At 36.4% G+C, this 23,968-nt stretch overlaps 4 protein-coding genes across 10 annotated transcripts; 2 read left to right on the forward strand and 2 right to left on the reverse strand.

Annotated features, from left to right (window-relative positions):
• The first annotated feature begins 321 nt into the window (after nt 1-321).
• LOC7496583 (uncharacterized) lies at nt 322-7,587 on the forward strand. Of its 5 annotated transcripts, none has more exons than XR_002981078.2 (13): nt 324-818; nt 1,501-1,736; nt 2,444-2,520; nt 2,884-3,043; nt 3,308-3,332; nt 3,749-3,838; nt 4,226-4,397; nt 5,286-5,359; nt 5,606-5,672; nt 6,455-6,526; nt 6,781-6,937; nt 7,027-7,100; nt 7,299-7,373. XR_002981078.2 is itself a non-coding variant. In XM_052451579.1 (13 exons), the coding sequence occupies exons 2-13, from the start codon at nt 1,502-1,504 to the stop codon at nt 7,391-7,393; spliced, it is 1,275 nt and encodes a 424-aa protein (XP_052307539.1). In that variant the 5' UTR covers nt 339-854; nt 1,501; the 3' UTR covers nt 7,394-7,587. The 5 variants fall into 5 exon arrangements, 4 of the variants coding, with proteins under 4 accessions (XP_024453996.1, XP_052307539.1, XP_024453995.1 ...); XM_052451579.1 differs by having other exon boundaries at nt 339-854; nt 6,804-6,937; nt 7,299-7,587; XM_024598227.2 differs by having other exon boundaries at nt 339-818; nt 6,804-6,937; nt 7,299-7,587.
• A 1,993-nt stretch (nt 7,588-9,580) lies between these two features.
• LOC7481238 (dirigent protein 16) lies at nt 9,581-10,694 on the forward strand. Its single transcript, XM_024598231.2, has one exon. The coding sequence runs from the start codon at nt 9,741-9,743 to the stop codon at nt 10,497-10,499; it is 759 nt and encodes a 252-aa protein (XP_024453999.1). The 5' UTR covers nt 9,581-9,740; the 3' UTR covers nt 10,500-10,694.
• Nucleotides 10,695-10,765: 71 nt separating this feature from the next.
• On the reverse strand, nt 10,766-12,611 carry LOC7481239 (hydroxyethylthiazole kinase). Of its 2 annotated transcripts, XM_024598230.2 has the most exons (3): nt 11,936-12,611; nt 11,321-11,737; nt 10,766-11,201 (listed from the first exon to the last, which is right to left on the reverse strand). In XM_024598230.2, exons 1-2 carry the CDS (start codon nt 12,386-12,388, stop codon nt 11,348-11,350), a joined length of 843 nt encoding a protein of 280 aa, XP_024453998.1. In that variant the 5' UTR covers nt 12,389-12,611; the 3' UTR covers nt 10,766-11,201; nt 11,321-11,347. The 2 variants fall into 2 exon arrangements, with proteins under 2 accessions (XP_024453998.1, XP_002304692.1); XM_002304656.4 differs by having other exon boundaries at nt 10,766-11,737; nt 11,936-12,610.
• Nucleotides 12,612-16,336: 3,725 nt separating this feature from the next.
• On the reverse strand, nt 16,337-23,146 carry LOC7481240 (protein PAM71-homolog, chloroplastic). Of its 2 annotated transcripts, XM_024596386.2 has the most exons (10): nt 22,863-23,143; nt 21,221-21,377; nt 20,370-20,553; nt 18,790-18,837; nt 17,931-18,027; nt 17,668-17,825; nt 17,409-17,474; nt 16,978-17,028; nt 16,781-16,885; nt 16,337-16,689 (listed from the first exon to the last, which is right to left on the reverse strand). In XM_024596386.2, exons 1-10 carry the CDS (start codon nt 22,984-22,986, stop codon nt 16,624-16,626), a joined length of 1,056 nt encoding a protein of 351 aa, XP_024452154.1. In that variant the 5' UTR covers nt 22,987-23,143; the 3' UTR covers nt 16,337-16,623. The 2 variants fall into 2 exon arrangements, with proteins under 2 accessions (XP_024452154.1, XP_052307649.1); XM_052451689.1 differs by lacking the exons at nt 16,337-16,689; nt 16,781-16,885; nt 16,978-17,028 and adding an exon at nt 17,042-17,320 and having other exon boundaries at nt 22,863-23,146.
• Between the last annotated feature and the right edge of the window lie 822 nt (nt 23,147-23,968).

Genomic DNA, 23,968 nt, shown 5'->3' on the forward strand with positions numbered 1-23,968 from the left:
TGAACAGAATCCGGTATTTTCTTGAGTTAACCCTCCGTAATACATCGGCTAATATCATAATAACAGGAGAGATTTACTTGTAGGAATGGTAAAAGAAACCGGACGCCACCCGTTAACGTGAGATTGCAATTAACCGGTGAAAGTCTCTCTTAGGTTGGGTAGTATAAGACTTTCTTATACGTAACGTCTGTAGAGCATTGACCTCCTTTCTTCAAGGAATTAATCCCTGTGAAAACTGAGTTTTCAGTTTCATCCAAATCATTTAAAAAAGGTCGCCCCTCCTTCTTGGTTGCTTCTTTCCAATTTTCCTAGCATGCATGCCATTGTTTCTTCAAGGTTTCTTCTCGCTTCTTAGCAGTATGGACACTACTAGAGGTTAAAGTGACATTGAAGATTCTTCATACCTCGAAAAGTCAAAAAAAGACAAGAAGGAAAAAGATGATCAGATAAAGTAAATTATCCTTAAATATTGAAGAGAAGTCCATGTAACAAATGTGCAATGCTATGCATGTGATTAAATAAATGTTCTTTCTGTAATGTTTGATTAGGGGCTCTCATGACATCATCGTGAAAATGGACACAGGCTAACTGTTCAAATATCCAACGGCTATGAGCCCAAGAAACCTGTTAATTTTGGGTTTTCTTGTAGATAAAAAGTGAACCAATACACAGACTTTTCTGAAGAGTAGTGACTTATGGAGATTTTTCCTTTTTCCTTTTTGTAAGTTTGTATAAGAAGTGAAGAAGGAACTGCTTCAGTGGCTTTTGTTCTGCCGAGGAACAACAAACCCCAAACTGCATTCTCCGTGCCAAGGAAGGTTAGATTTTTTTCAGAATGTCAGAATTCTCACTTAGTTTGTGCTCTCTTTCCTCACATTATTACTGGCCAGCATTGCTTAATCATTTACTGGGTTGCTCACAAGCCAATTTCTGTATCTCTGCTTAGTTTTCCAAATCTCAATTTTCTTCGAGTTCATTACTTTCCAGTGTTACGTACCTGCATTTTGGTTTCCATGGCTCTGTGCATAAGTTAGTTGTCAGCTAGAAAACACAATCAATGCATCAAGTTATCAGCCATTTCCCATCCACAATTCAAAATTTAATTGTATTACTATAGAATATATAGCGTCGCTTTGATATGGCTCACTGGTGGAGCAAGGTCTTAGCTTTGAGTTTGAGTGCTCCAAAGTAATACATTTCAGTATTTCTCTAGTACCAGTTTAATTGAATTTTTTTCAAAGGATCTTTAAAACCTTCAGCTGCCATTCTGGGTTGTTTGTGCAATATTAGTAGAATACCAGGTCTTTTAAGCAGGAAATGTGTCAAATTTGCAAAGAAATCTTGATTTTGTTTAATTTTTTTAAAAATAAAACTTGGGATTTCCTCTTTGTTTTTAGTTTCTCCTGCATGCAACATAACAATGTTAGCATCGAAAGTGTTGAAAGTCACCCGTGATAAATTAATTAATCAACTTGTACACTGTATTACTTGAAATTGCAGAATGGACCAGGATGCTAGACCAGCTGAAGCTGGGGCAGTGGATATAAGACCAAGCAATTCCGGGGTTCCACAGGGGGAAGTGAATAGTCGATTAGAGCAAAAGAGGATTGATTATTCAAGAGAAAAGAAAAAGACCCTGCAGGCTCGTTATATATACGGCATCATCTTCTTGATCATAAATCTTAAAGCTTGGTTTTTTCGCGATTACGGGCAAAGGGTTCTATCTCATTTCTATAGTGAGTCAATCATCTTCCCTTTCCATGACTTGTAGCATTCTTTTACTTCTAAATGAATCATTTTTGGTCCCTGAGATTGCCATAAATCATGCAAAAGTTGTGATACATCATTTATTCATTGATATTATCACTTCAAGTGGTATCTATAATATTATGTCAGTGTCCGCACTAGCTTGAATCTTTTGATAATGTCTTTCAAATGACTAGTAGCATTGTATAGTTACCCCCGTTAAGATTTCTGGTGAAGGCCTATGGTTGCTGTTTCTCTTTTGGTACTATTTACTTTGAGGCTGCATTCTCAGTTTATACTTGAATATTTGGAAGATTACGTGATAACAAAAATTATCACATGTTAGCTTTAGGAATGTAGTATGCATCCCTGGATCAGTTAATGTAAAGAGAAAATTAGCATATATGAAAGCAATGCTTTCTTGAATTATATCAAGTGATTACTGCCATTTATAAGTTACTGCACTCTGCTTTCACCGTGCTCCATATTTTATATTACCTATTGCATCTTTTAGCTCTTTGATCTTAGTTTAACTTCATTATTACTCAACATTAAGTCCAAGTTAAAGGTATTTTTCATGTATTTTTCTATAAATTTGTTTTTGAGCTTCTGCCACAGATGTGAATTTGTTGCAGAACCTGTGCTGAAACGAAAAAAATACTCGAATCTTTATTTTACTTGTTAATATCTTTTGCAGATATAAAAGCTTGTGGAATTGACGGACAAGATTGCTGTCATACATTGGGCGTTCTTCGTGTGAGTTTAGGATGCTTCGTATCTTTGTTTTAACAGAACAATGACTTTAATTGTTCTGAATTCTCACATGTTCGATGCCTTACATCATTATATATCATTGCCTAATTGCCAGAATATTGCTACTTGGTTCTATAATGCAGAGATGTTGGCTAAACTTAGATTTGTTTTATTTCTCCTCATTTAGGAGGAAGATTTTGCCCTTCTTTCCTTACCCTTCCTTGCACAGTTTAATCTTTATGTTGCTTCTTGGATCTCTTATGCAATGTTTATGGGAATGGACATGCATGTAGCTACAAAGACAGAAACAGTCTGTCTTCTATTATTGATATCTATTCTGGTGTTTCTATATTTTTCATGTAGCATCCTTGACATCGAACTCAGATATTTTTCTCTGTTATGTTTTTCACCACTATAAAAACAAGAAAATTATATGAAGCTCGCAGTAGCTGGCATTCAGGATGGTGGGCAGTGAAGCTTGTTCTATTGATTGTATCAATGGCAGTACCATTCTTCCTCCATTCAAAATACATTCAAATATATGGTATGTCTAACTAGAGAAAGTTCAGTCTTCAAATTTTAGGCCCACTTCGTGCAAATTTTACGTTTAAAACTCTATCAGATGATTTATAATAAAGCTAACTTGCTTATAAGAAGTTCCCCCTTTAATCTCTATTAGCTGGGATAGTGCTACAGCTGAATTTTTGTCTATTCCTTTACAAATTTTGAACTGCCTCTGTTTATTGTCAACTTGTTTAGCATCAGGTAATGTAATATTGTTTAACAAGCTCATTGCTATTTCTTACAGGAGAATTTGCTAGAGTTGGTGCTGGGTAATCTTCTGATCTTTTCTTGTTCTTATATTTCAATCTAATCTCTAGAAATAGAATTTCATCCTATGAAAATTTCCAGTTTTACACATCATTCACTAACAATAAACAATGTGGTACCATTTGAGACAGACAAGTACCGTTTCTTCTAGTTTGTCTTGTCTCTAGAACAATCCATCCTTTCCCTGCTAATAACAAAAGTAAAAATCTGAATTTGTGGCTGGCTAACAAGAACTTGCTGATTTTCTTGCTGTGGACATACGAGGTCTTGATTTCTGTGAGGGGAATATTTTATTTCAAACCGATGAGCCATCTGGTTCTATATTTAAATTACCACTAGGATTGCTAAAACTACTTTTAATTTGTTACCTGGAATGCGCATTACAATTAATAATTGGTGTTTTGTTGTTGTGCTGCAGAATTTTTCTTGTTCTTCAACTTGTAAGCGTAATTGAGTTCATCACCTGGTGGAATAATTACTGGATGCCTGATGAACAAAAGAAGCAAAGGTATATGTTTCTCATTCACTACAAATGCCTTTATGGTTTGGAAACAAAAATCTACAATCGACCTTTTAAGGATTTTGACTACAGCATGAATCTAGAATTGGAATGCTGCTGGATGCCCCAATCCCGATTGGGATTTATGGTATCAGAGCAAAAGAATCTAAAAGACAGGGAGGTGGGGTGTTGGATTTACACCCTGATAGTTGAACAATGGCTAATGGGCTGGATAAGTTGAACGAATCCCAGTTTTCTGATTCTCAGTTTCTTATGACCTAAAGCATGTGTAATGCAGAATTTGATTTTTTTTTTCTCATGTTTAATGGTACTGTGAAACTTTGTTCCCATTTTTATGTAAGCAAATGAGAATTCTGTGATAATGTTTTTTGGCAGTTGCTCCCTTGGATTGTTCATGTCAACAATTTTCTATCTTGCTTCTGTTTGTGGAATTGTGGTGATGTACGCTTTCTATGGACGGAAAGTTGAATGTTCGCTAAACATATTCTTCATTACATGGACTGCCATTCTTCTTATAGTGATGATGGCTATGTCCTTACACTCAAAGGTATGTCCTTTTATCTGACTGCACATTTATAAGAGTTGGACATAGGGTAATCATTTTAAAGGTACGAGTTCCATGATCAAGAAACCTTATCTGTTCTGTTCTTTGAATTAATCTAACATGTCTGCCACTAAGAGATGGGTGATATGAGAAACCACCCATTGATTAAGAGTGCCAGTGTAAACTACCCAACTTCTTAAATTTTCCAAACTGTTGTGTGAGATAAAGTTTGACCGAGGTCCACCCATTGATTAAGAGTGTCAGTGTAAACTACTCAACATCTTAAACTTTCCAAACTGTTATATGAGATAAAACTGATTGAGGTGCAAAAACCTCGTTATGGTCAAAGGGACAGTCAATTGATGTTCAAATTTGTCCGATCAGGAAAAAAAAAAGAAAAAAAATCTGATATCTCCTTTACCCATTACTTGGGATTGGCCAAGCTAAGAAATTTAATGGGTGCAAGCATATTAGAAATCTGCATTGCCAAGCATAAACAAGTTCCCCCAGGTATTGCGGGATAAAATGTTCCATTCCTGCAGCATTTCTGACACCAGAAGCTGTGACTCTTATTCTTTGTTAAACATAATTGAGGGGCAGCTAGTTTAATCTGTTTAACAAGCCTCAGTTTTACAAATGAACTCACATCAAGGAGTACATACTTCAGATTTGGAAAGAGGATCAGTTCAGTGGTTGTCAATGATAATATGTGTGCTTTGGAATGTTTTCTATCATAGCTATAGAATTACTAATCTGCAATTTTTTTTGTGATACATAAGCTTCCCTTTTTATTTGACTTGGTGTTGTACCAGGAATCTGGTCAAGAAGTTGTCTTCTGCTCAGGTTTTACATATGAAAATATGCTGATTGTTGTTTGTTCATTTTGTACAGGTCAATAGAGGCCTTTTGTCTTCTGGGATTATGGCTTCATACCTTGTCTTCCTCTGTTGGTCTGCCATAAGAAGGTAGGGTATTGGCACCAATGTTGTTCCATAAAGGAACGGATTGAAGTTCTTACCTTTAAATCTCAAAACATCTTGCCTTCAAAAATCTTAATTAGTTGCTTTTTTTTTCACACTCGAAATTCTGACGTTTGGATTGATGTCACATTTTCCCATCTATTGTTATGGCCCCTTTTAACTGACTCAAAACTTGAAGATTTTCTCCAGCAACATGACACTAATTTCTGCAATTACCTCATGGCTTTACAGTGAACCCGCCAGTGACTATTGCAACAAACAAAAAGCAAATGGAAATAGTGACTGGACCACCATACTTGTAAGACCAAACAATATCTCTGCTTTCTCTTCAATATCTCTTGTTTGGTGTTTCCAGAACAGTTGTGCTAAATCATGTTTTGGCTTTTACTTGATGTTGCTTGATTCTGCAGCTCTGTTTTTGTGGACTTGCAAATAATAGCTCCAACTCCAACTATTAACTTGATAATCATGGACACCACTGAGGCATCATTTGTTAAGCATGGCAACTAAATATAACCTCCTTGCCATTTAGTATCACTAAAAAGGTAGATATGTAAAAGGAGGGTCTTGGCCTCTTCGCTCCATAGCATAGTGGTAAAAACTATTCATGTTGGACTGGGCATTTTCAGCATCACTATAATCATAGTGATACAGCCTCCTCCCTCAAAATCAAAGTTCTCTTGCAGTCAATTCTATCAGAAGACTAAGCTCACGTGCAAACTGTAAACAAGACCATTTAAATTTGCATTTGCATGCATAAAATACAACGGGGCAGACATTGCACCATCGGCCTGAATTAAATTAGATTGGAGAACGGGGCAGACATTGCACCATCGGCCTGAATTAAATTAGATTGGAGTATGACAATTATCATTCTTTGAAAACTCATAACTGATTCTTTATCTATTCTTTAAGAGATATAAACGCACCATGCATGTATAACTTGCACTACTATCTTTGTTGGTGTTGTACTACATATCTTTGATTTGTTGCATCAGCATCTCAAGCTCCTGTGTCCTCCTAGCTATTTGTTTCCATTTTTCGATCCACTTATGTTTGTGTTATTTTGTATTCTTCCAGAGTTTCCTGTTCGCAATTGGTGCCATTGTTATGGCCACATTTTCCACAGGAATTGATTCACAATCATTTCAGGTAAATTGCTTTCCTCTGTTGAAGTTAGCACTGCAAAGTTAGATCATTCAATTCCATTTCAAGTCAGTGAATCCCCAATCACACTGTAAAAGTAATTGATTTGGTTGAGATGGATCAAAAAACATTTACCAATTCCTATCCTCGTTAGTTTCTTAGCAATTTACCAGTACATGAGCAAAAATATAACATGAAATAATGCTGCGCTATGACTGCAAGGGGTTGACAATTACTTCTGATGTCTGTCATTTTGATAGTTTGCTCTTCACATGTTCTTCAGTTCCGCAATGATAATGTTCAAGAGGATGATGGTATCCCTTATGACTATGGGTTTTTCCACCTTGTATTTGCTTTCGGGGCCATGTACTTCGGAATGTTATTCATCAGTTGGAACCTGAACAACTCAGCAAGAAAGTAAGGGAACTAGATTTCTGAACTCCTCCAGTCATCACATTATTTTTTATGAACTGAATTTCTTACCTAAATCACTTTAACCGTTCAAGGTGGAGCATTGATGTTGGCTGGGCAAGTACATGGGTGAAAATCGTGAATGAGTGGTTTGCAGCAACAATATACTGTAAGTGAATCTATCCACCGGTGTTTTTTCTTCAGATTGATTATGTGATGGAAATTTATCTTTCCCTCGGTCGAGTCCTACTCTAAAATTTTCAAAGTTCCCACATGAATGGAACCATAACTTTAGAGGTCTTGAATCATAATTTTCCCCCCAAATAATCTCTGTTTTTCTTGGTTCTTTTTTCTCTGTCTTGTGCAGTATGGAAGTTGATTTCCCCAACTGTAAGACAGACCAAAGTCATGGATCATGAAGATTCAGTTAGACAGACAGTTGTTAATGTAGCCTTGCCGTGATCTCGTTCAGCAGTTGAAATTGTAGCATATCTCCCTTGCACTTAGGTTTATCTCGTTATCTCTCATCATTTATTTATAGGCAGATTCATGGCGTCCTTAGCTCAAAACCCAAAGAACACGTAAAAACCACAAAAACAATGGATCATGTACCATTTTTTGCATCTAGTTAACCCTGATTTCCTTTCCTGCAATAAGCATTCCCTCATCTCGTGCGTGTCTTTGGGAACTCAAGGTCTCAAAAGTCAAATCGGGCATTGAATATTTTATGCATGGAAATCTGCAAGAAATCTCAAAAGTCAAATCTGGAGACTTCATGTTTGTTGATTAAGGATGAACTGTGTAGAGACAGCTAAAATTGTCAATTGCCTGGACCATTTCACATTTGACCTTCTAATTATATTAACAAATGACCTTTTTCTTCTTCCCCAACAGTGAAGGTATTCTTGGCCATATTACGCACACTGAGATTAAGCTCCACTTCCGTTGAAAAATTGGGTTTTAAGCAACCTATCCTATGACCGACATCTAATTGATGCTTTCACAAAAAAAAAAAAAAAAAAATTTCTTTGTAGCCATTTCTAAGATTCGAATTCTGGATGATAATATTTGAAAGTGGAAGAGCATGCTCACTCGCTATCCAAGCTAAGCCCCCAAAGGTCTTGGTTTTGTCAGCTAGTGCCACATACTCGAAGTAACATGACAGATTATTGAGCAGTCAGTTAGCAGGAGAGCATATAGAGATGGAGTGGTAACGGAGAACATCACAATCTGGAAAGGTTCTGATTATGTGATCTCCGGTGGATCCCCATATAACAGTGCTTTTCAACTACTTCCTGAATGCCATTTGTATTTAAAGAATATTCATGTAACATCCAGCTAACGAGGAACCTGTGCCGGAAGAATTTTAAAGAAAAAAGAAAGCTGAAAAAAAAAATGTTCTTGTGAGATCCAACTAATAAAGAACTTATGCCAAAGGAATTTTGAAGGAAAAGAAAAGCTAAAAAAAATATTCACAACACAATCCAAATAATAAAGAACATATGCCATAAGATTTTTATATTTGGATCAAGAATTGTAAGGTTCATCAACTTCCCTTCCAACGTGCCAGTTAAAATTGGAGATAAGCCATTCAAATATTCTAAGGTTCATCAACTCTTATTTTCATGTTCCTGTTAAAATTGTACATGCTGGTGAGCGATGTCTTTCTGTTTGTTGATGGGCTTGAGCCTTTTATCACTCTACAACATTGCCCCAGGAGGAAAAAGAGCTTTGAAACAAACAGATTACAGCACTGAAATGGAATGTTAGGCTGTTAGCTAATAACAATTGCAAGATAATAATATTTTTCTCTCGTGTTTTGAGCAAATTTCTCAACAACCACCCACTCCAGATCTAATCTTAGGAGGGATCAACTGAACAATTATCACCTATTTGCACCAACTCCACAATGTAAACAATGAAGCATGACAGAAAACTCTAAAAAGGCAGTAGCTCATAATTCCAAAGATTGTATCTTATGCAGACATGATAGAGAATACCTGATAAAGGCTCATAGAGTTTTGGATGCGGATCGTAGATTGTGTGGGAAGATTCTATTTTACAGTCGAACGTGGGCATGGAATTTTTCAGCGTGACAGGTAGCAAATTTACTGTTTAGCTTTCCTAGTGACAGGATTCGGTAATTACATAATTTCCAAAATATTTTGATCAATGCAGAAAAGAACGCAAAGAGCACTATACAGTATACAGTTGCACTTGAAATGAATGCCAAGAGTTGCAAACAATATAAACAAACACTAAAATATCATGATGTTATCTGGGAACAGGGCAGCAAAATTTTTCATCTTTGGCAAAAACACGGTCCAAACTAGCATAAAAGGCCAGCCAGTATGGTTTCCCTGAAATGAGAGCCTTGAAAGGGAGAGTTCGGAGTTGGGACAAACTCGCAAAACACCACCTACTTGTCACCTTTATCTACCTATAACTAAATCAGTCGAGGGGAAAAGACTAATGATTTCAAATGGGTGTAATTTGATCGGTTGATTTTGTTGGTGATACATAATGTTGAAGAACTTATTGTGTACGGACTCCACTTCTGAGTATTAGCTATATTTCTAAAGAAAATGAAGATATACCTAAAACAGAATGACTTCCACTTCCCATAAGGCCACAACTAACACACTCCAACTACTTCAACATCTCTGAAGCCTCACAACTACTATCTCAGTTTTTTCATAACCTTCTATTTAAATATCAAGAACTACAAACCAGTTGCATACTCCTTCAAGAGTCCTCCATCTACCACATCTGACAGACTTCCAGGAATCTCATATACAAAAATCACAAGATGTTGAAGCTATCATCTCCATATGTTTTCATTGCAGTGCTAATTGCTGCCCTACACACAGCAATATATGTGGCTGCCATCGAACCAGTACCAGCTGGAGGAGAGCCTGTTCTTGAGCTGTACATGCATGACATTCTAGGGGGCAGTAACCCTACAGCAAGGCCAATCACTGGTTTGCTAGGGAACATATATAGTGGCCAAGTACCCTTTGCAAGGCCAGTAGGATTCGTTCCTCCAAAAGGTGCAGTTGCCATCCCCAATGCCAATGGTGCCCTTCCAACTGTTAATGGTCTCAATGGCATTCCACTAGGTACTGGCTTGGCTGGTACGACTTTTGCAGGAAATCCTAATGGTCAGAACACAAATGGTCAGATCCAAACCCAACTTGGACCAGACGGATTGGGACTAGGCTTTGGAACGATCACTGTCATCGATGACACTTTGACCAACAGCCCTGAGTTAGGGTCACAACAACTGGGAAAAGCTCAAGGAGTTTATGTGGCTAGTTCTGCAGATGGGAGCACACAGATGATGGCATTTACAGCCATGTTTGAAGGGGGAGAATTTGGTGATAGCCTAAACTTTTATGGCATATACAGGATTGGTAGCGCAATGTCACGTTTGTCGGTGACTGGAGGAACGGGCAAGTTTAAGAATGCTATCGGGTTTGCTGAAGTACGAGGACTTATCCCACCAGGTCAAGCAGTCACGGATGGTGCAGAAACATTACTGAGGATCTCTGTCCATTTGAAATACTAAGAATACAAGTTAATTGGATTAAATGTTGGTTTGTTGGCGTGAAAATTTATGTGGTCATGGTTTGTGGTTTCTCTTGGTTAATAGACTCTCATACTGTCAGATGTATCAGACAATGCAACTGAAATGTTGAATATGAAAATATTAAAGGATCTTGATTGATTTTCCCTATGAATATAAAAGATTTCCTACTTCAAATCCGTATATCACCAGAAAAGCCAAACAAATTGCAAAAAAGGGAAGAGAAAGTAAACAAGAACATAAACCACCAGTAATGACGCACTTTAGTCTGTGTTCAACAGAGACATCCGAGTCCGACCCGGAAACTAGAGGTACAAATCCAAAGAAAAAGTTTACAAAATTCATGCTTTTCTGAAACACCAAGCTCGTGTTTGAGATGACAAAAAGAAAAAGGGAAATTTCTTTACTGAATGAACGCCTTAGAAAAGAGTAATGGTAATATGCCAGATTTCACACTAAGAAGCACCAAATCAGCTTATGTTCTCCATGAATTTAATAAGTTCTTTATGAACAATTGTAGCAGACAAGGATCGTCACTGTATAAGTTTTAAACAGAAAATTAGCATCCCTCTCCCACGAGGGAGGGAAGGAAGACAAACCATCCCAGGCAGCAATTCGGAATCTACACAAGATGACAGCAGCCCATTTTTCTAAAAAACTGTGAATCAGTTACCAGATCATTGCCTGATACAAAACATTTATTGCGGTTAAAGTTGTAAAGGTCGGCCAGTTATTGTATCACTAATCTATGAGCACTAATACAGCTCAAAATCTCAAATAGATTGTTTTATTGTTTGACATACCATCTTTATAGAGCTCCTCCAGTGTCATCATAGACTGGAAACCTTTAAGCGAGAAGATACAGCAGCTTGATCAAGATTATACAGGGAATCGATCAAGTGCATTCTCAATGAAGCAGGACCTTTGGCCATGTCCATTCCCATCTCCCCAGCAATGCCAAATATGGACAATGCTGAAGCTGTTGCTTCCAAAGCATGCAATGGATCGACAGCAACGAATGCAGCAATAAGGGCAGTGACAGCACATCCTGTTGCTGTGATCTTTTGCATCATGGAGACTCCATTATGAACACCAACAACTCGGTGGCCATCTGTAATGATATCAACAGCGCCTGAGACAGCAACTATGGCCCCACTTGACTGAGCCAAGGACTTTGCTGCTTCCATTGCATCCATCGACTCATGAGAGCTATCTACACCCTTGAAAATGAAACTCAATCATGAAGTTGAAATTAACATAAAACGCAAAAGAAATTGACACAAAATTGAAGACTCCCATGTTGTATTCATCCAAGAAAAAACAATTTCAAGCAAGGCAATTCAAGTTTTGCAATTTTCACAATGGTGCTGAATTGAATTGGTCTTTTATAAATTCACCTGTAAGGAAAAATCCAATACCTTAGTGGCTCCTAAAGAAGCCTTAGAAAGAGCAATAATCTCGGACCCATTTCCTCTAATAACACTGGGCTTCAACCCAACAAGCTCCAAACAAGCCTTCAACCGGAAACGAGAAGCTCCGGCAGCAACAGGGTCAAGAATCCAAGGCTTCCCTGCTTTATCAGCTACCAGAGCAGCTTCCCTCATGGCCGGTAACCAGGCAGGAGATAGTGTACCCACGTTAATACAAAGCGCGTGGATATGGGGAGTGAAGTCTTGAATTTCTTCTATAGAGTGTATCATGGCCGGTGATGCACCAGCAGATAAGAGAGTGTTGGCCATAAGGTCCATTGAAACAAAATTGGTGATGCACTGTATGAGTGGAGATTGGTCACGGAGTTTGGAGAGAAGGGTCCAAGCATTAAGGGCCCACGAGTTCTGGTCTTGTTCTTTGTTGAGGTTGCTGGGTTCCATGGATTTCTTTTATGCTTCTTTCTCTCTGTACGTCAAAAAAGGCTGTATATTTCTAGGTGGATTGTTATTTGTTTTGGAGGTGTCGCTGCTTCTGCTGGTTATGGTTTTTCCTGGATGGCCGAGGAGACAGGGAGGGAGTTGCAGGTGAAAGAGTTCGGGTTCAGGTAACCAGTGGCCTGCTGTTGCAGATGTACCAAAGATTGGGTGGTTCGAAGAATAATATGTTGTGCAAATCAGCCCCAGGCTAAAAAAGTGCAACCTCCCCTTGAATTTTAAGTCATGTGATATTGGATCCCTCAACTTCTAATCCTCAATTTGACCCCCCTCGGCTATATTTCACTTAAAATCAAATCCTTCTATTATTTTTACCTACGTTTCTCATCGGGCTGCCCTGGTCTGCCCCCATTTATATATTGACCATCAAAAAATATTAAAATAACGAACATATATTGACCTGTCAAAGAATTCAAATGACTATTTCCATACTTTAGCCTTACAGATCCAATACAATGAAGACACGTAGACATAAATTACAACTATAATATAAGAAGCAACTTCTGAATGCTAAATATTTGAGTGTGTGTAGTTTATTTTATTTTATTTTATTTTGAGTGTTTGTACTTTTAAATTTTTATTATTGAGCTCTGTTGATTTTTAACAAATATATATAAACTGTGCAATCTTAGACCAGACCAAATTAATTAAAATTAAAAGTTGGAATAACAAAGTATTTTAAGATTTTATTTAAATTAAAATAACAGCAAAGGGTGTCAAAACATAAATTATTTTAAATCATGCGCAGTGAATACTTTTTAGCTTTTAATATTTAAAACACTTAATTGATAAGTTTTTGAAAGTACGTACAGACACTCAAATAAATAAATAAATAAATACACACGCTCAAGCAAAAAAAATTTAAAACTATGTACACTCAGTTTGAAATAAAGTGAAATATTTATGCATATACATGCTAACGTGTTAATTTAATGGCTGCATGAATATATATTTTATAAAATCTAATAGAAACACTTGATTAGAAAGAGAAAAAATTAAAAAAAAACTAAACTTTTAAATTAAAAAATAAAAATCTATATACACACAAATAAAAAAATAAATGAATTTACACACCAGAATTATCATTCTCTAAGAGAAATCCAATTAAGATCGAGTACCACAAATAAAAAATCTTGGCCGAAAATAGAGGCTTGTAGATTCATGGAAAAAACAAAAAACTTGAAAATATTTTTTTGTTTAAAATTAATTACGTGAATTTAAATTGCAAATATTAATCGAGCCTATTTTTTCTTGGTTTCTTTTTTCACTTCTCTTAGGGGAAAATTATTTAATTTAAACTCTTGGCTTTTGTTAGAGAGAGATTTCCTCTTCTGATTGTGTAACTGAAGATTAGAGAAGATTTCCTATTCTCAATCAAAACTGTTGATCTCTCTAACAGTTTTATTTTGGTTATTTCATCTAGATTTATAGGGAAAAAATCCCACTTTCTCCCAGTTATTTTTCGAAACAAGAACAGCGTAAAGACGTACGACACGAATATTTAAAACCCATTATTCTTCAGGGAATCTGAGATATTCTAGGGTTTCATACAAATATTTACTCCGATATACTTACAGAGAAATGTCAAATCTTCACTTCCCTGTAAATTGCCGACACATTTGCAAATATTTAATCTCTCTCAACGTCATAAAAAGATAACCAGCCCAGTGCTTAGTTTGGTTGATCCCTTCAAGACAAGAAAAAGATCGAGCAAAAGTCATTGATTGATCGTATAGCTAGCTAGCGATGCAATACAGAAATAGAAGAAGCAACCTCTCTTGTGCCCTAGAGATGCTTTCTCTAGACCCACTTCCATACAAAGCTCTTTTCTTTCTCTTTGCCATAATCTTTCTTCTTGTGACATCTATGCATTCCTTTGAGGCTGAAGGTCCAGAATATCGGATGACGTTCCAGTGGGTGCTTCCTGCCACGCCTATAACCATGTTGTTTATCATACAATGTTTATCTTCATTCAAAGGCTTGTTTGGGAAGCAAATGATGACCAAACCCTACTTGTCCTTCGAGAGAGTGTCACCGTGGTTTGTGGCTGTTTTGATCGTTCAGTTGCTTGTTATGGCACAGTACCAACCATCTATACACCAAAGATGGCCTGTTAGGTTTTAATGTATTTGTGTGTGTATCCCTCTTTGTACGTGTTTTTCATGCAATATATATATGTCTTCTTGAAAATTGTAGATTTAGGTTCTTGATTTGTGCGAGGGGTTCGAATTGTAAATTAGGGTTTTGATTCTTTATTTTTTCTTTACACGAATGTCGATTGTGCAATCTGATTGTTTCCTGATTTCTTGTTTCGTTAAGATTTTGCTCATTTGCCTCGTAAGATGCAATTTTAGTGGTTGTTAGAAAAAATACTAAAACTCCCTAGATCCGTCCGGGACTTCAAAATGATGAGGAGATATAGTCATTAAGAACAATTATCATAGTTTTTACGTTGTTCAGGAGAATCATAATGATATATATTATTGTATCAGATATATATTGAGCTAGAACATGGAATTAATTATGGCATCAAATGAAAATTAAAGCTAACATGGCGAAGGAGACTTTGGGATTGGAAAATGGTCAAGGAAAGGGAATTAAAGAAAGGGAATTATTGCAGATGCTATATATCTAAGATTTCTAATTTTCTACAAGTCAAGGATAGAAAGATTTGGAAGTCAGATCCCAAAGGCTTTTCCATTCTAGAGACAATTCTTTCGCCAGATATTGATAAACCATTTTAATCAGATATTTGGTCCTCTTTTGCTCTCCCAAGATACATTTTAACCAAGGGGATGGAACCTCTAAACATATATGTTTTACTTTATTGTCATTGGTGTGGAAATTATGGTCACCATGTTTAGGTCAACAATGGATTTTTCTAGAGAATTTAGATGCACTCTTCCTACAGTGACGTGAAATGATAATGGGTTATATGCAATGAAATTAAAGCGTGGTTGTTGTTCTTCTATGGTATTGTCTGTTCTGTCTAGAATGCTTGAAATAATTTGGTTTTTAATGAGATAGTTCTTTATTAGGATGATATCTATCATTCCATTTTCTATAAAGTTGTAACTTAAGCAAAATGTGGTTGTGAAAGTTTTCTCTATACTAGAATAGATTTGCTGAGACCAGTACCTGATGAGCTTCTTATGTGGATCAACACAACCAGAATTTGAAGTAATTTGACTTGCAAAATGGAATTTGGATGGTTCTTCAAATGGTAAACTAGATCCCTTTGGCATTGTTAGGGTTCTAAGAGATCATGAAGGAAATTTTCTTTGTCTTCTCTTATTCTACAAAGTATAAAAAAATCAAATGTGGTTGAGATTTTGACAATTAGAAAAGTAAGTATTGATTGTTCCTATGCACTTGATAGAAATTAGATTGTGGAGTCTAATTCATATAATATCATTACATGGATCAAGAACAACAATATCATGACATCATGACGCTTACAAGGTGATGAAGAATTATGTCGCAGATCATTTGACAAAGTAAACAGTACTCAGAAAAGCTTGGTTTTAGTTTGTTTTTTAATTTCAATGTTTGGTTTTTGTTATGATATTGTTTTGTTTATTACTATTTAGTTTGTGAAGTACCTTTTTCTTTCTTTCTCTCTGTATAGCCATTTTCTTACTGGCTATGAGAGATCTTGATGAAGTTATATCATCTTTTATCCAAAAAAAATGACAACTAGCCACGCCGCATCTAAAGTCAGAATCCATTGAACATAGTTTTGCAATAATCTGCTGGCCTTTTCTCCATTACATGCTATGAATTGAGGCGTTTGTTCATTTGTTGTAAGATGTTAAGAGGAACAGTAACGAGGTACGTACGGATACTTTTGAATCGTGGGACTAGCTTGTGATGACCAACCAGCAAAATAGAGCATACTAGCGAAAGTGTCAGTTTCTTACTCATGAGAGAGGATTTAATTCTGCATCCAGTGAAAAATACACAGATTCGCCCTTCCAAGTTTCAACTGAATTCTCAAGTATTACAACATGAATTACACTTGACCTAAGTTGGGGTCTTGGTATGAATCTCTGTCATAGAGCTGCGTGGCACATATTTTGCTCCTTTTCGTCAGCTATCTTTTCCCTAGAAACTAATGCTGTCCAACATCCGCAGGCAGTATGGCTGCCTGAAAACTGTTTCTCTTGATTCCAATGAACTCATTAGAAGAAGCCAAAAAAAGTGGCAACAGCAAAAACAAGAAACAGCACTCCACCCAAGTAGCCAACCTGGTTTGAAGGCAGAGTGAATTGCGTAGAATACAGAATATCAGTAGCAATATTTTATGATAACCTATAAATGCATGGTTGCGGCTCTTACCAGCTTTTCTGAAATGTAGTTTGCAAGAAAGGCTCCTCCTAGAATCGCAATGGATGTTGCAACCAGGTGTCCAGCAATGGCTCCTGTTGCCACGCCCCATGGAGACTGCAGAAAGGGCAAAGGGGAGAAGCAATACTGTGATTGATTCTCGATTGTGAAGAGACTCATCATATGATCAACAGTTCATGAAATTGCACCTGCGCAGCTCCAAGAGCAATTGTTGCAAGCATCGAGCGATCTCCCCATTCCTAGAACCAATTAGGATATGGTGAAATTGGACACTTTGGTTCATAAAACAACACCATTTAACATTCTGTCTCGCAGTGAAGTTGCCAGCTATTACAAGGAATAACTGTGCACGAATATGAAAATCTGCAACTGTATCCAATTGTTTATGCTACAATTTAATGACAATTTCAAGGTGCAATTGCTTGGTGCAGAGGTGAAGTCTTGAGCTTAAAACTACAAGAGAACATACTGGAGCTTTGGGAGCCAAGAATTCAAGCAAAAACCACACAGAGGACCATGTCAAAATCCCCCCTATCAAGGGCCCTTTAAGTGAGACCATATGGGGAAAAAATTTCTTACCATTAAACTAAAAAAAAAAGATGGAAGTATGGATGCTTACCGCAAAGAATACAAGGCTGAATGACTTCCACACAATCTCAAATGGATTTGTGAGCAATTTTGAGACCTGTAGACGTTAAGAAAGTATCTGCTGCCATGAATTTTTGGGAAACACCCAATGAAACGAATTCCAACACAAAACAAAGTCTCCTAAAATCATCAGACAAGTATACGCCATTCATTTTCCTTTTGCAACTCACTCAGAAAGAATGAACTGAATATATTCCTCAAAAGCTCAGGCTTCCAGGTTACAAGATTACCTTCACAAGCTTCTCAGCTTCCGAGTATTCATCAAGTTCTGGACTGCTTTCGTCGCCAGTCTTAACATCATTTGTTGGAAGATCCCATGCATCTTTTATTGATTTTAGCCCGAAGAACATGAGAAGTGTTACTGCTGCATATTCTCCAATTGGCAGGGCTGTTCACAAGCTAACAAGATAAGAGATGTTTCTATTTCACTAAAGTCATTAATAAAGAACACAAGCAAGTCAGTTAGTTGACAGTTACCAAGACTACAGCTTACTTGTTTGGAACTGAGCAGGTACTGAATGAAAGATTCGTCCAATTACAACTGACAAGATTGTCATAAGTGAAAGAGCACCCATTGACCCCAGAAGAACCTGGTAAATGATTCAAGGCATTGAAAGAAAAATTTAGTAAAAAAAGTAAGCGTTAATTGATATGAGATCATCATATCTAGCTACTATAATACACTCTGCAATAAACAACCACCAATCTTAACTTAATGATGGTTGCTAAGTGCTTCAGATTCATCGTTTCATGTTGAAATTGTATACAAATACACTCAATATTATGATGTTTATTCATAGCAAAACTAAGGCAACAGATAAACAAGAAGATTCTGATCTCCAATCCAAAAGATACTGAAAGATAACTAGATTGAATAAAAAAAAACTATAATGTGATTGTTTCAGATATGTTTAGGATTGATTGATCTATTTCATTGCTTTTAATCAGTCCCTTTGCACCCTGCCTCACAAAAACACATCCATGAGAAGCTTTCTGGTGACAACAGTGACATACTAAGTCAAATCTATAATAAATGAGTTCTGGAGTCACCTTTCTGCAATTCAAGGAGGGGTGACCACTAGTATTTTCTGATTAGAAATGAATGGCAATGACAATCAGTGCCACTTATTACTATCTCATTTGTCTTCTTTTTTTGGGAGTAAGTTGACAACTTCTCAGGGTTTTCAGATTTTTATTCACGCCTAGGGAATAAAACTGTCATATTTATGACCTCCTTTAAGAAAATTGAATCAGAACAAACATTGAAGAACATGACATAATCAATAAGTTTAATAACTCAACAGTAAGCAATGCTGAAGTAAGAATGGGGTGAATGCTTGTGAGAAACATACCAGTCCTTTCTCATATTGCATGGCCAAGAGTGCAGCAATAAAAAATGTCTGTCAATACAAGAGAAAGTTAATTTCAGGCTCCAGAAATTTGGAGGTACAAGTAAGATAGAATGTGGTAACCATACTAAGTGATGACTATTGATCTTTCAACAATTTCATTCTGTTTGCAACTAATAGTTGACTGCAGCATGCAAATGGGTTCACATGTAAGAAACAAAATCCTCAAATGCGTAAAACATATCCCAATCGGACTTAGCCCTAAGCTGTACTACCTTTATTTTTCACACATTAGCTACATGAATCTTTCTCATCAGTTTGTGCTCCTCCCGATCACCATTCTGCTTACGTTTGAATGATGCCCTCAATTAAATTAGAAAAACAAAAGGTTCCCTTAGAATAAGATTTCCACCATTCATTTGTTATGTGTGAAGCCATAAAAAAAAAAAAAACACTGAGAGCAAAGAAAGAACAAGTTACAAGCAAACATATTCACACTTCCTGTCAGTCTCTGGATATTTCTGTTGTACTCATTACTCAAGGAGACTAGAAGATCAAGTCCAATAAATCTATCTCACCAGCAGGAGCCAATGAGGTCATCATGAATAACAGTTACCAAGCCTGGCTGCTGGGATGCAGAAAATGCAAAAGGGCATGAAAGCTTGGAAACGTGCAAGGTTAAACATCAATTATTTCAACAAAGGGTGAAGTATCCCCTTTTATTTTTGGGCAATCAGTTTCAAATTTTTTTTTTTTTTTTTTTTTTTGAGAATTCAAATGTAATTGTTGCACAGATATGTTACACAATTTTAAAAGCAGCCACAGGCTGCCTCCCGGACTGCCAAAAAGCATCCAGCATGTACGCTTTATTTATCATTTGTTCAAGTTTGCCTGCAGCTGCAACCAAATTGCGGTTGGCTTTCCTTTGCCCTTAATTTTGGAAAACTGATATGATAAAAAATTATTTCCTCTATCTATAGTTTGGGAGGCTCCAAAAGTTTGGTTACTTTAACTTTGTGGTGAAAATCACAAAATAGCTGACTTATTCTCAAATGAAATAAACAGTAGTAAGATGTTTTCCTCAAATGTTGGAAGAGCAGATAATAGAGGAAAAAGTCTTGAGATAGTAGTGGTTGTTATTTGGTCAGCAAAATCATGAAAAAGTGAGCAACTGAAGCCATCAGTATATTAAAAAAATAATGTAATTAATTTTCTTCAGTTGACAAGAAATTTGAGCAATTGGATTGTATGCTTTAGGTCATACTTCATGTTTTCATTTCCCGGGGAAGTTGTTATACCCTCCATGTTCTCTACATTTTTTTCTCTTGTATTTCTTCTCCTTACCTTTTCCTTTAGGGAAAGATTTGAATAAGAAAGAACCTTCTTTGACAAACTTCTGCTAAGAGCAAAAGGTTAGATGGATACATTGAAAAATGTCAAGCCGTCTAGGCATTGCATGCAGAACTTCAATAAAGGAGATAAGAACTGAACTGAGTAAATCAAAGAACAATATCATACAAAGTTTCAAGGACATAGAAGTAGTTGGAAATTCAAGAAAAAAGTTATAACTGTAAACTGGTTACCTTGTCCCCGATTTCAGAAACAAATATTAATGTGAATGCAGCAGCTAATCCTGACTTTGCGATTGCTGCTAAAATTGATGAAGGTCCACCTCTCACAAAAGCAATAAGTGAAAATACCAAAGCACATCCAAGTAGCACGATAGCTATAGATAGAGGATAAGGAATTTTGCTGGGTGGTTTTATACTGCAAATACAAAACAAATATGAGTGACATCTGACTTAAATGTTGTCCATCCTAGGCCTCTGGCAATTTAGAGTTCAGGTGTACTGATTAGATGTTTAAGATCATCAATGATAAACAAATTTAGAAACAGTCTTTTCAATGTTGAGGGTTATTGGACCAAAAACAAGTTTGGGTTTGAAATCAAATGAATACTCAAAACAGCGAAGTAGTCTATCCCCAAAAAGATATATTTCCTCATTGATGTCCACGTCATGTAATTTTCATAAAGGATAATAGAGGAGGTGCAGAAATCTTTTTTTCATAATTCTGACAGTGAAAGGCTGCTTCTAGCTTCCAACGAGGGGGAAAGAGGGGTTGGAATCATACAGTACAGAAAGAAAAGCTACTTAAATAAGATTTAGATAACTTCTTCAACTGAAAAAGGTTGCCAGCTCCACTTTCTGAAAGAGTAACTAAGTAATAAAAACACTCGAGGATTTGTCTTCCAATTATGCATACAAATGTTGCTAAATATGAAATCGCACACCATATATGACTATTTGAAGCTTGCAGTGCCATAGAACTTGATGCATCAAAGAGAGGAATTATAGTGCATCATAAAGGCTTAAACAACACAAATGTTTACCACATTGTAGTTTTATAACAATCAGTATTTCATATCACTTACATTTCAGGTAAGTTGTCACCAGGTGGACCACCGCCAAAACTTTTCTTGTTGTCCTGTTCCTCCTCACCTTCATAGCCCCCAGATCCTATAGTAACATTGGATGCTTGTGCTCTAAATGTGTCGCCTCTGTTCAATTTTGAGATCTCTCTGCATCTTACTATTAAAGAACATGTTACCCACTAAATGAACACCACGACCACTGACAATAGACATGATGTAAATACATAGAACATAAATATATTTACTAGAGGCATCTTATTATTAAATCTATGTACTCCCCTTTTCTTTTTTTCTTCGTTAAGCATCAACAAATATAAAAATCTAATTGCTAGGTGCATGTCATTTTTTAGTAGTACAAATATCAACAAAGAAAGTTTATCCATGAACTACTTTAGAACCCAAAGGGATGACACTCAATAGCCTCCATAATTATACCTGAATTTTATTTCAGCCCGACTGCAGAAGTTGGAGAGTCTTACTGTATAGCACACCATGCACAGGAGACGAAACATTGCAGCACATTCATGTTATAATAGGGTTTAATAAAGAATTAAGGATCACATCAGGCCAAGTTACTAAGTATACCTCTGTGCTCAGGCCCTCTCTAGTCTCCATAATGAAGATGGAAAGAAAAGGGGAGTAAATAGATTTAAGCCACTAAATTGTTGGGCTCATAATGAATTTCCAGCAGATATCCTAGTTTAATATATTTAAAAATCCATCCCTAAACAATACCCAAACTGGTCAGTACAGCTACCCTGCATGGTAACTACTCTCCAAAGACAAACCATCCACATGCCACGCAATAGTTTAAGTGTTGTTCGTTTTTTCTATTTCATCATTTTAGCATCTAAAATTTATTAGTTTTCCATTCACCCAAAACCCATTTATTTTATCTGGAATGCTAGAATACAACGAACACTCGTCTAAACTAACTAAACAGCATACAATAGTAAAAGAAATCACATCTATGATCCCTGAAAAGACATCCACCATCCAATCAATCAGCCATGGAAATTGAAGGTTTATAGTGCATGGTGTATATCTGAACTTTAACCAAGAAGAAATCCTACTAGAATCCTAGGAATGATTTTCAAACATTGATTGTAAAAGCGATTACTGCTGGTGTTGTGCTAGAACGAGTACCATATTCTGACAACACAAAAATGCCCCTCACTATATTTGGACTCATTACATTTTTTTTCATCCATTCACTTGAACAAAACCGTCAAATCATGATCGATGGCAATTGCAACTCCACACCCTTTATGCTCCACCATATATAATTCCACCTTTTAATCCCAGCAAGAAGAAAAAAACAAACAACAATAATAACAACAGAATAAACCAGTATCCTCAAAATAAGCTCAAATTCTCCACCTCATCCTAACAAAAACTTGACTCGATCTAAGCTAATTTTTGTTTCTTAACCCAGATAAGCTCAACTCAAATTTCACTCTGAGGTCGGTCTCCAACCTATACTAACTTAACCATTTAGCACAGCAAGCAGCCGAAATTCAACATACAGATGAAAAGGAAATGAAGTACCAGTCAAGTAAGTAGCTTTATCATTTCCTCTGGACAAAGAATAAATTTTTTTAACACAAAAGGAAATCAAAGTGAACAAAACAAAAGAACTTACATGAATATGAAATGGCTTTTCTAGAAATCCCAGCAAAACATGGAACCAAAGGCAGTAATGGAGGCTTTGCGCTGCTGCTGCTACTTGAAGTTAGTGGTGTTTTTGGAAGAGTCAGCCCCTTCATCTTTTACGCCTTTCACTTCAAAAAAATATTTCACAAATTCATTTCAGCTCCTATAGTCTTGAACGAACGAACTACTCCCTGCTTCTTGAATGACGACTGGTTGATTTACAAATGGGAAACTACTTCTTTTCCTTCTATCGGTGTAATCAGTGTGGTCTGCTTATTTCGTTTCTCTGTGGAGTTGCTGCTGGCTGCCACGTGTACAATAAGATAAAACGCTACTGTCATCAGGAACGACGACGTTCGACATCCGGGCTTTTTCTCCCTAGACCCTTCTCTGTTCTTTTTCTTGAAAGGAAAATTGTTAAGGAGTTTAAATGTCATGGGCCTTCTTGTCCAGTCTTTTCTAGTTCTAGCTCATTTGAGGGAGGCCCATTCTCTAATTTAATTTTGATTAATTTTAATTTGTATAAAATATGTTGACTATAATGAATTTAAATTGTGGACGGTTAGGTCAAGTATAATGTGATTTTTTCCCTCCTGTTCGTATATGAATTAGGATCAAAATATTTTTAAAAAATAAAAAAAAAAATTCCTCCTTGATTAGTTTAGTTGCATTAATAAAAAATTGAATTTGAATACGGGATGATGAAGATAGGAAAGTTTTTGTGATGATTAAAATATTTTTACTTAAAATTTATCTTTTTTAATTATATTTTTTTAAGTGAGTTCCAATAAATAATTAATAATATATTACTAATTAATTTCTGAGCACGAAAAAGCATAAATCAAGACCATGTGACTGGGCTTCGACTATTATGGATCTATAGCATATTTTATCACGATAGGCTCGGAGAAATTAGAGCTCGCTAGGAAACATGTGAGTAGCACGTGCACTGTATAATGTTCTCTTCAATTATTTTGACACAAGGATCCGAGTGGGGAAGAAGAGGAAGACAGGTGAAGGGTCCGAAGGATAACATCAAGAGTCAGGAGGAGAGACTCAGTCAATTCTTTTCGATAACATTTACTGTTTTAGAAC

Source organism: Populus trichocarpa, chromosome 3 (genome assembly GCF_000002775.5).
Source record: "Populus trichocarpa isolate Nisqually-1 chromosome 3, P.trichocarpa_v4.1, whole genome shotgun sequence".
Classification (NCBI taxonomy): Eukaryota; Viridiplantae; Streptophyta; class Magnoliopsida; order Malpighiales; family Salicaceae; genus Populus; species Populus trichocarpa.

What these genes read in the sequence shown, in the direction of transcription:
- LOC7481240 (XM_024596386.2), bottom strand. Translation starts at nt 22,986, where the DNA reads ATGAAGGGGCTGACTCTTCCAAAAACACCACTAACTTCAAGTAGCAGC. An exon ending in TTGCTCTTGGAGCTGCGCAG is followed by an intron (nt 16,886 to 16,977) that starts GTGCAATTTCAT and finishes CCCTTTCTGCAG; the next exon opens with TCTCCATGGGGCGTGGCAAC. An exon ending in ACTACATTTCAGAAAAGCTG is followed by an intron (nt 16,690 to 16,780) that starts GTAAGAGCCGCA and finishes CCTTCAAACCAG; the next exon opens with GTTGGCTACTTGGGTGGAGT.
- LOC7496583 (XM_052451579.1), top strand. Translation starts at nt 1,502, where the DNA reads ATGGACCAGGATGCTAGACCAGCTGAAGCTGGGGCAGTGGATATAAGA. An exon ending in GGTTCTATCTCATTTCTATA is followed by an intron (nt 1,737 to 2,443) that starts GTGAGTCAATCA and finishes TATCTTTTGCAG; the next exon opens with ATATAAAAGCTTGTGGAATT. An exon ending in CTATGTCCTTACACTCAAAG is followed by an intron (nt 4,398 to 5,285) that starts GTATGTCCTTTT and finishes CATTTTGTACAG; the next exon opens with GTCAATAGAGGCCTTTTGTC.
- LOC7481239 (XM_024598230.2), bottom strand. Translation starts at nt 12,388, where the DNA reads ATGGAACCCAGCAACCTCAACAAAGAACAAGACCAGAACTCGTGGGCC. An exon ending in CTTCTTTAGGAGCCACTAAG is followed by an intron (nt 11,738 to 11,935) that starts GTATTGGATTTT and finishes TTCATTTTCAAG; the next exon opens with GGTGTAGATAGCTCTCATGA.
- LOC7481238 (XM_024598231.2), top strand. Translation starts at nt 9,741, where the DNA reads ATGTTGAAGCTATCATCTCCATATGTTTTCATTGCAGTGCTAATTGCT.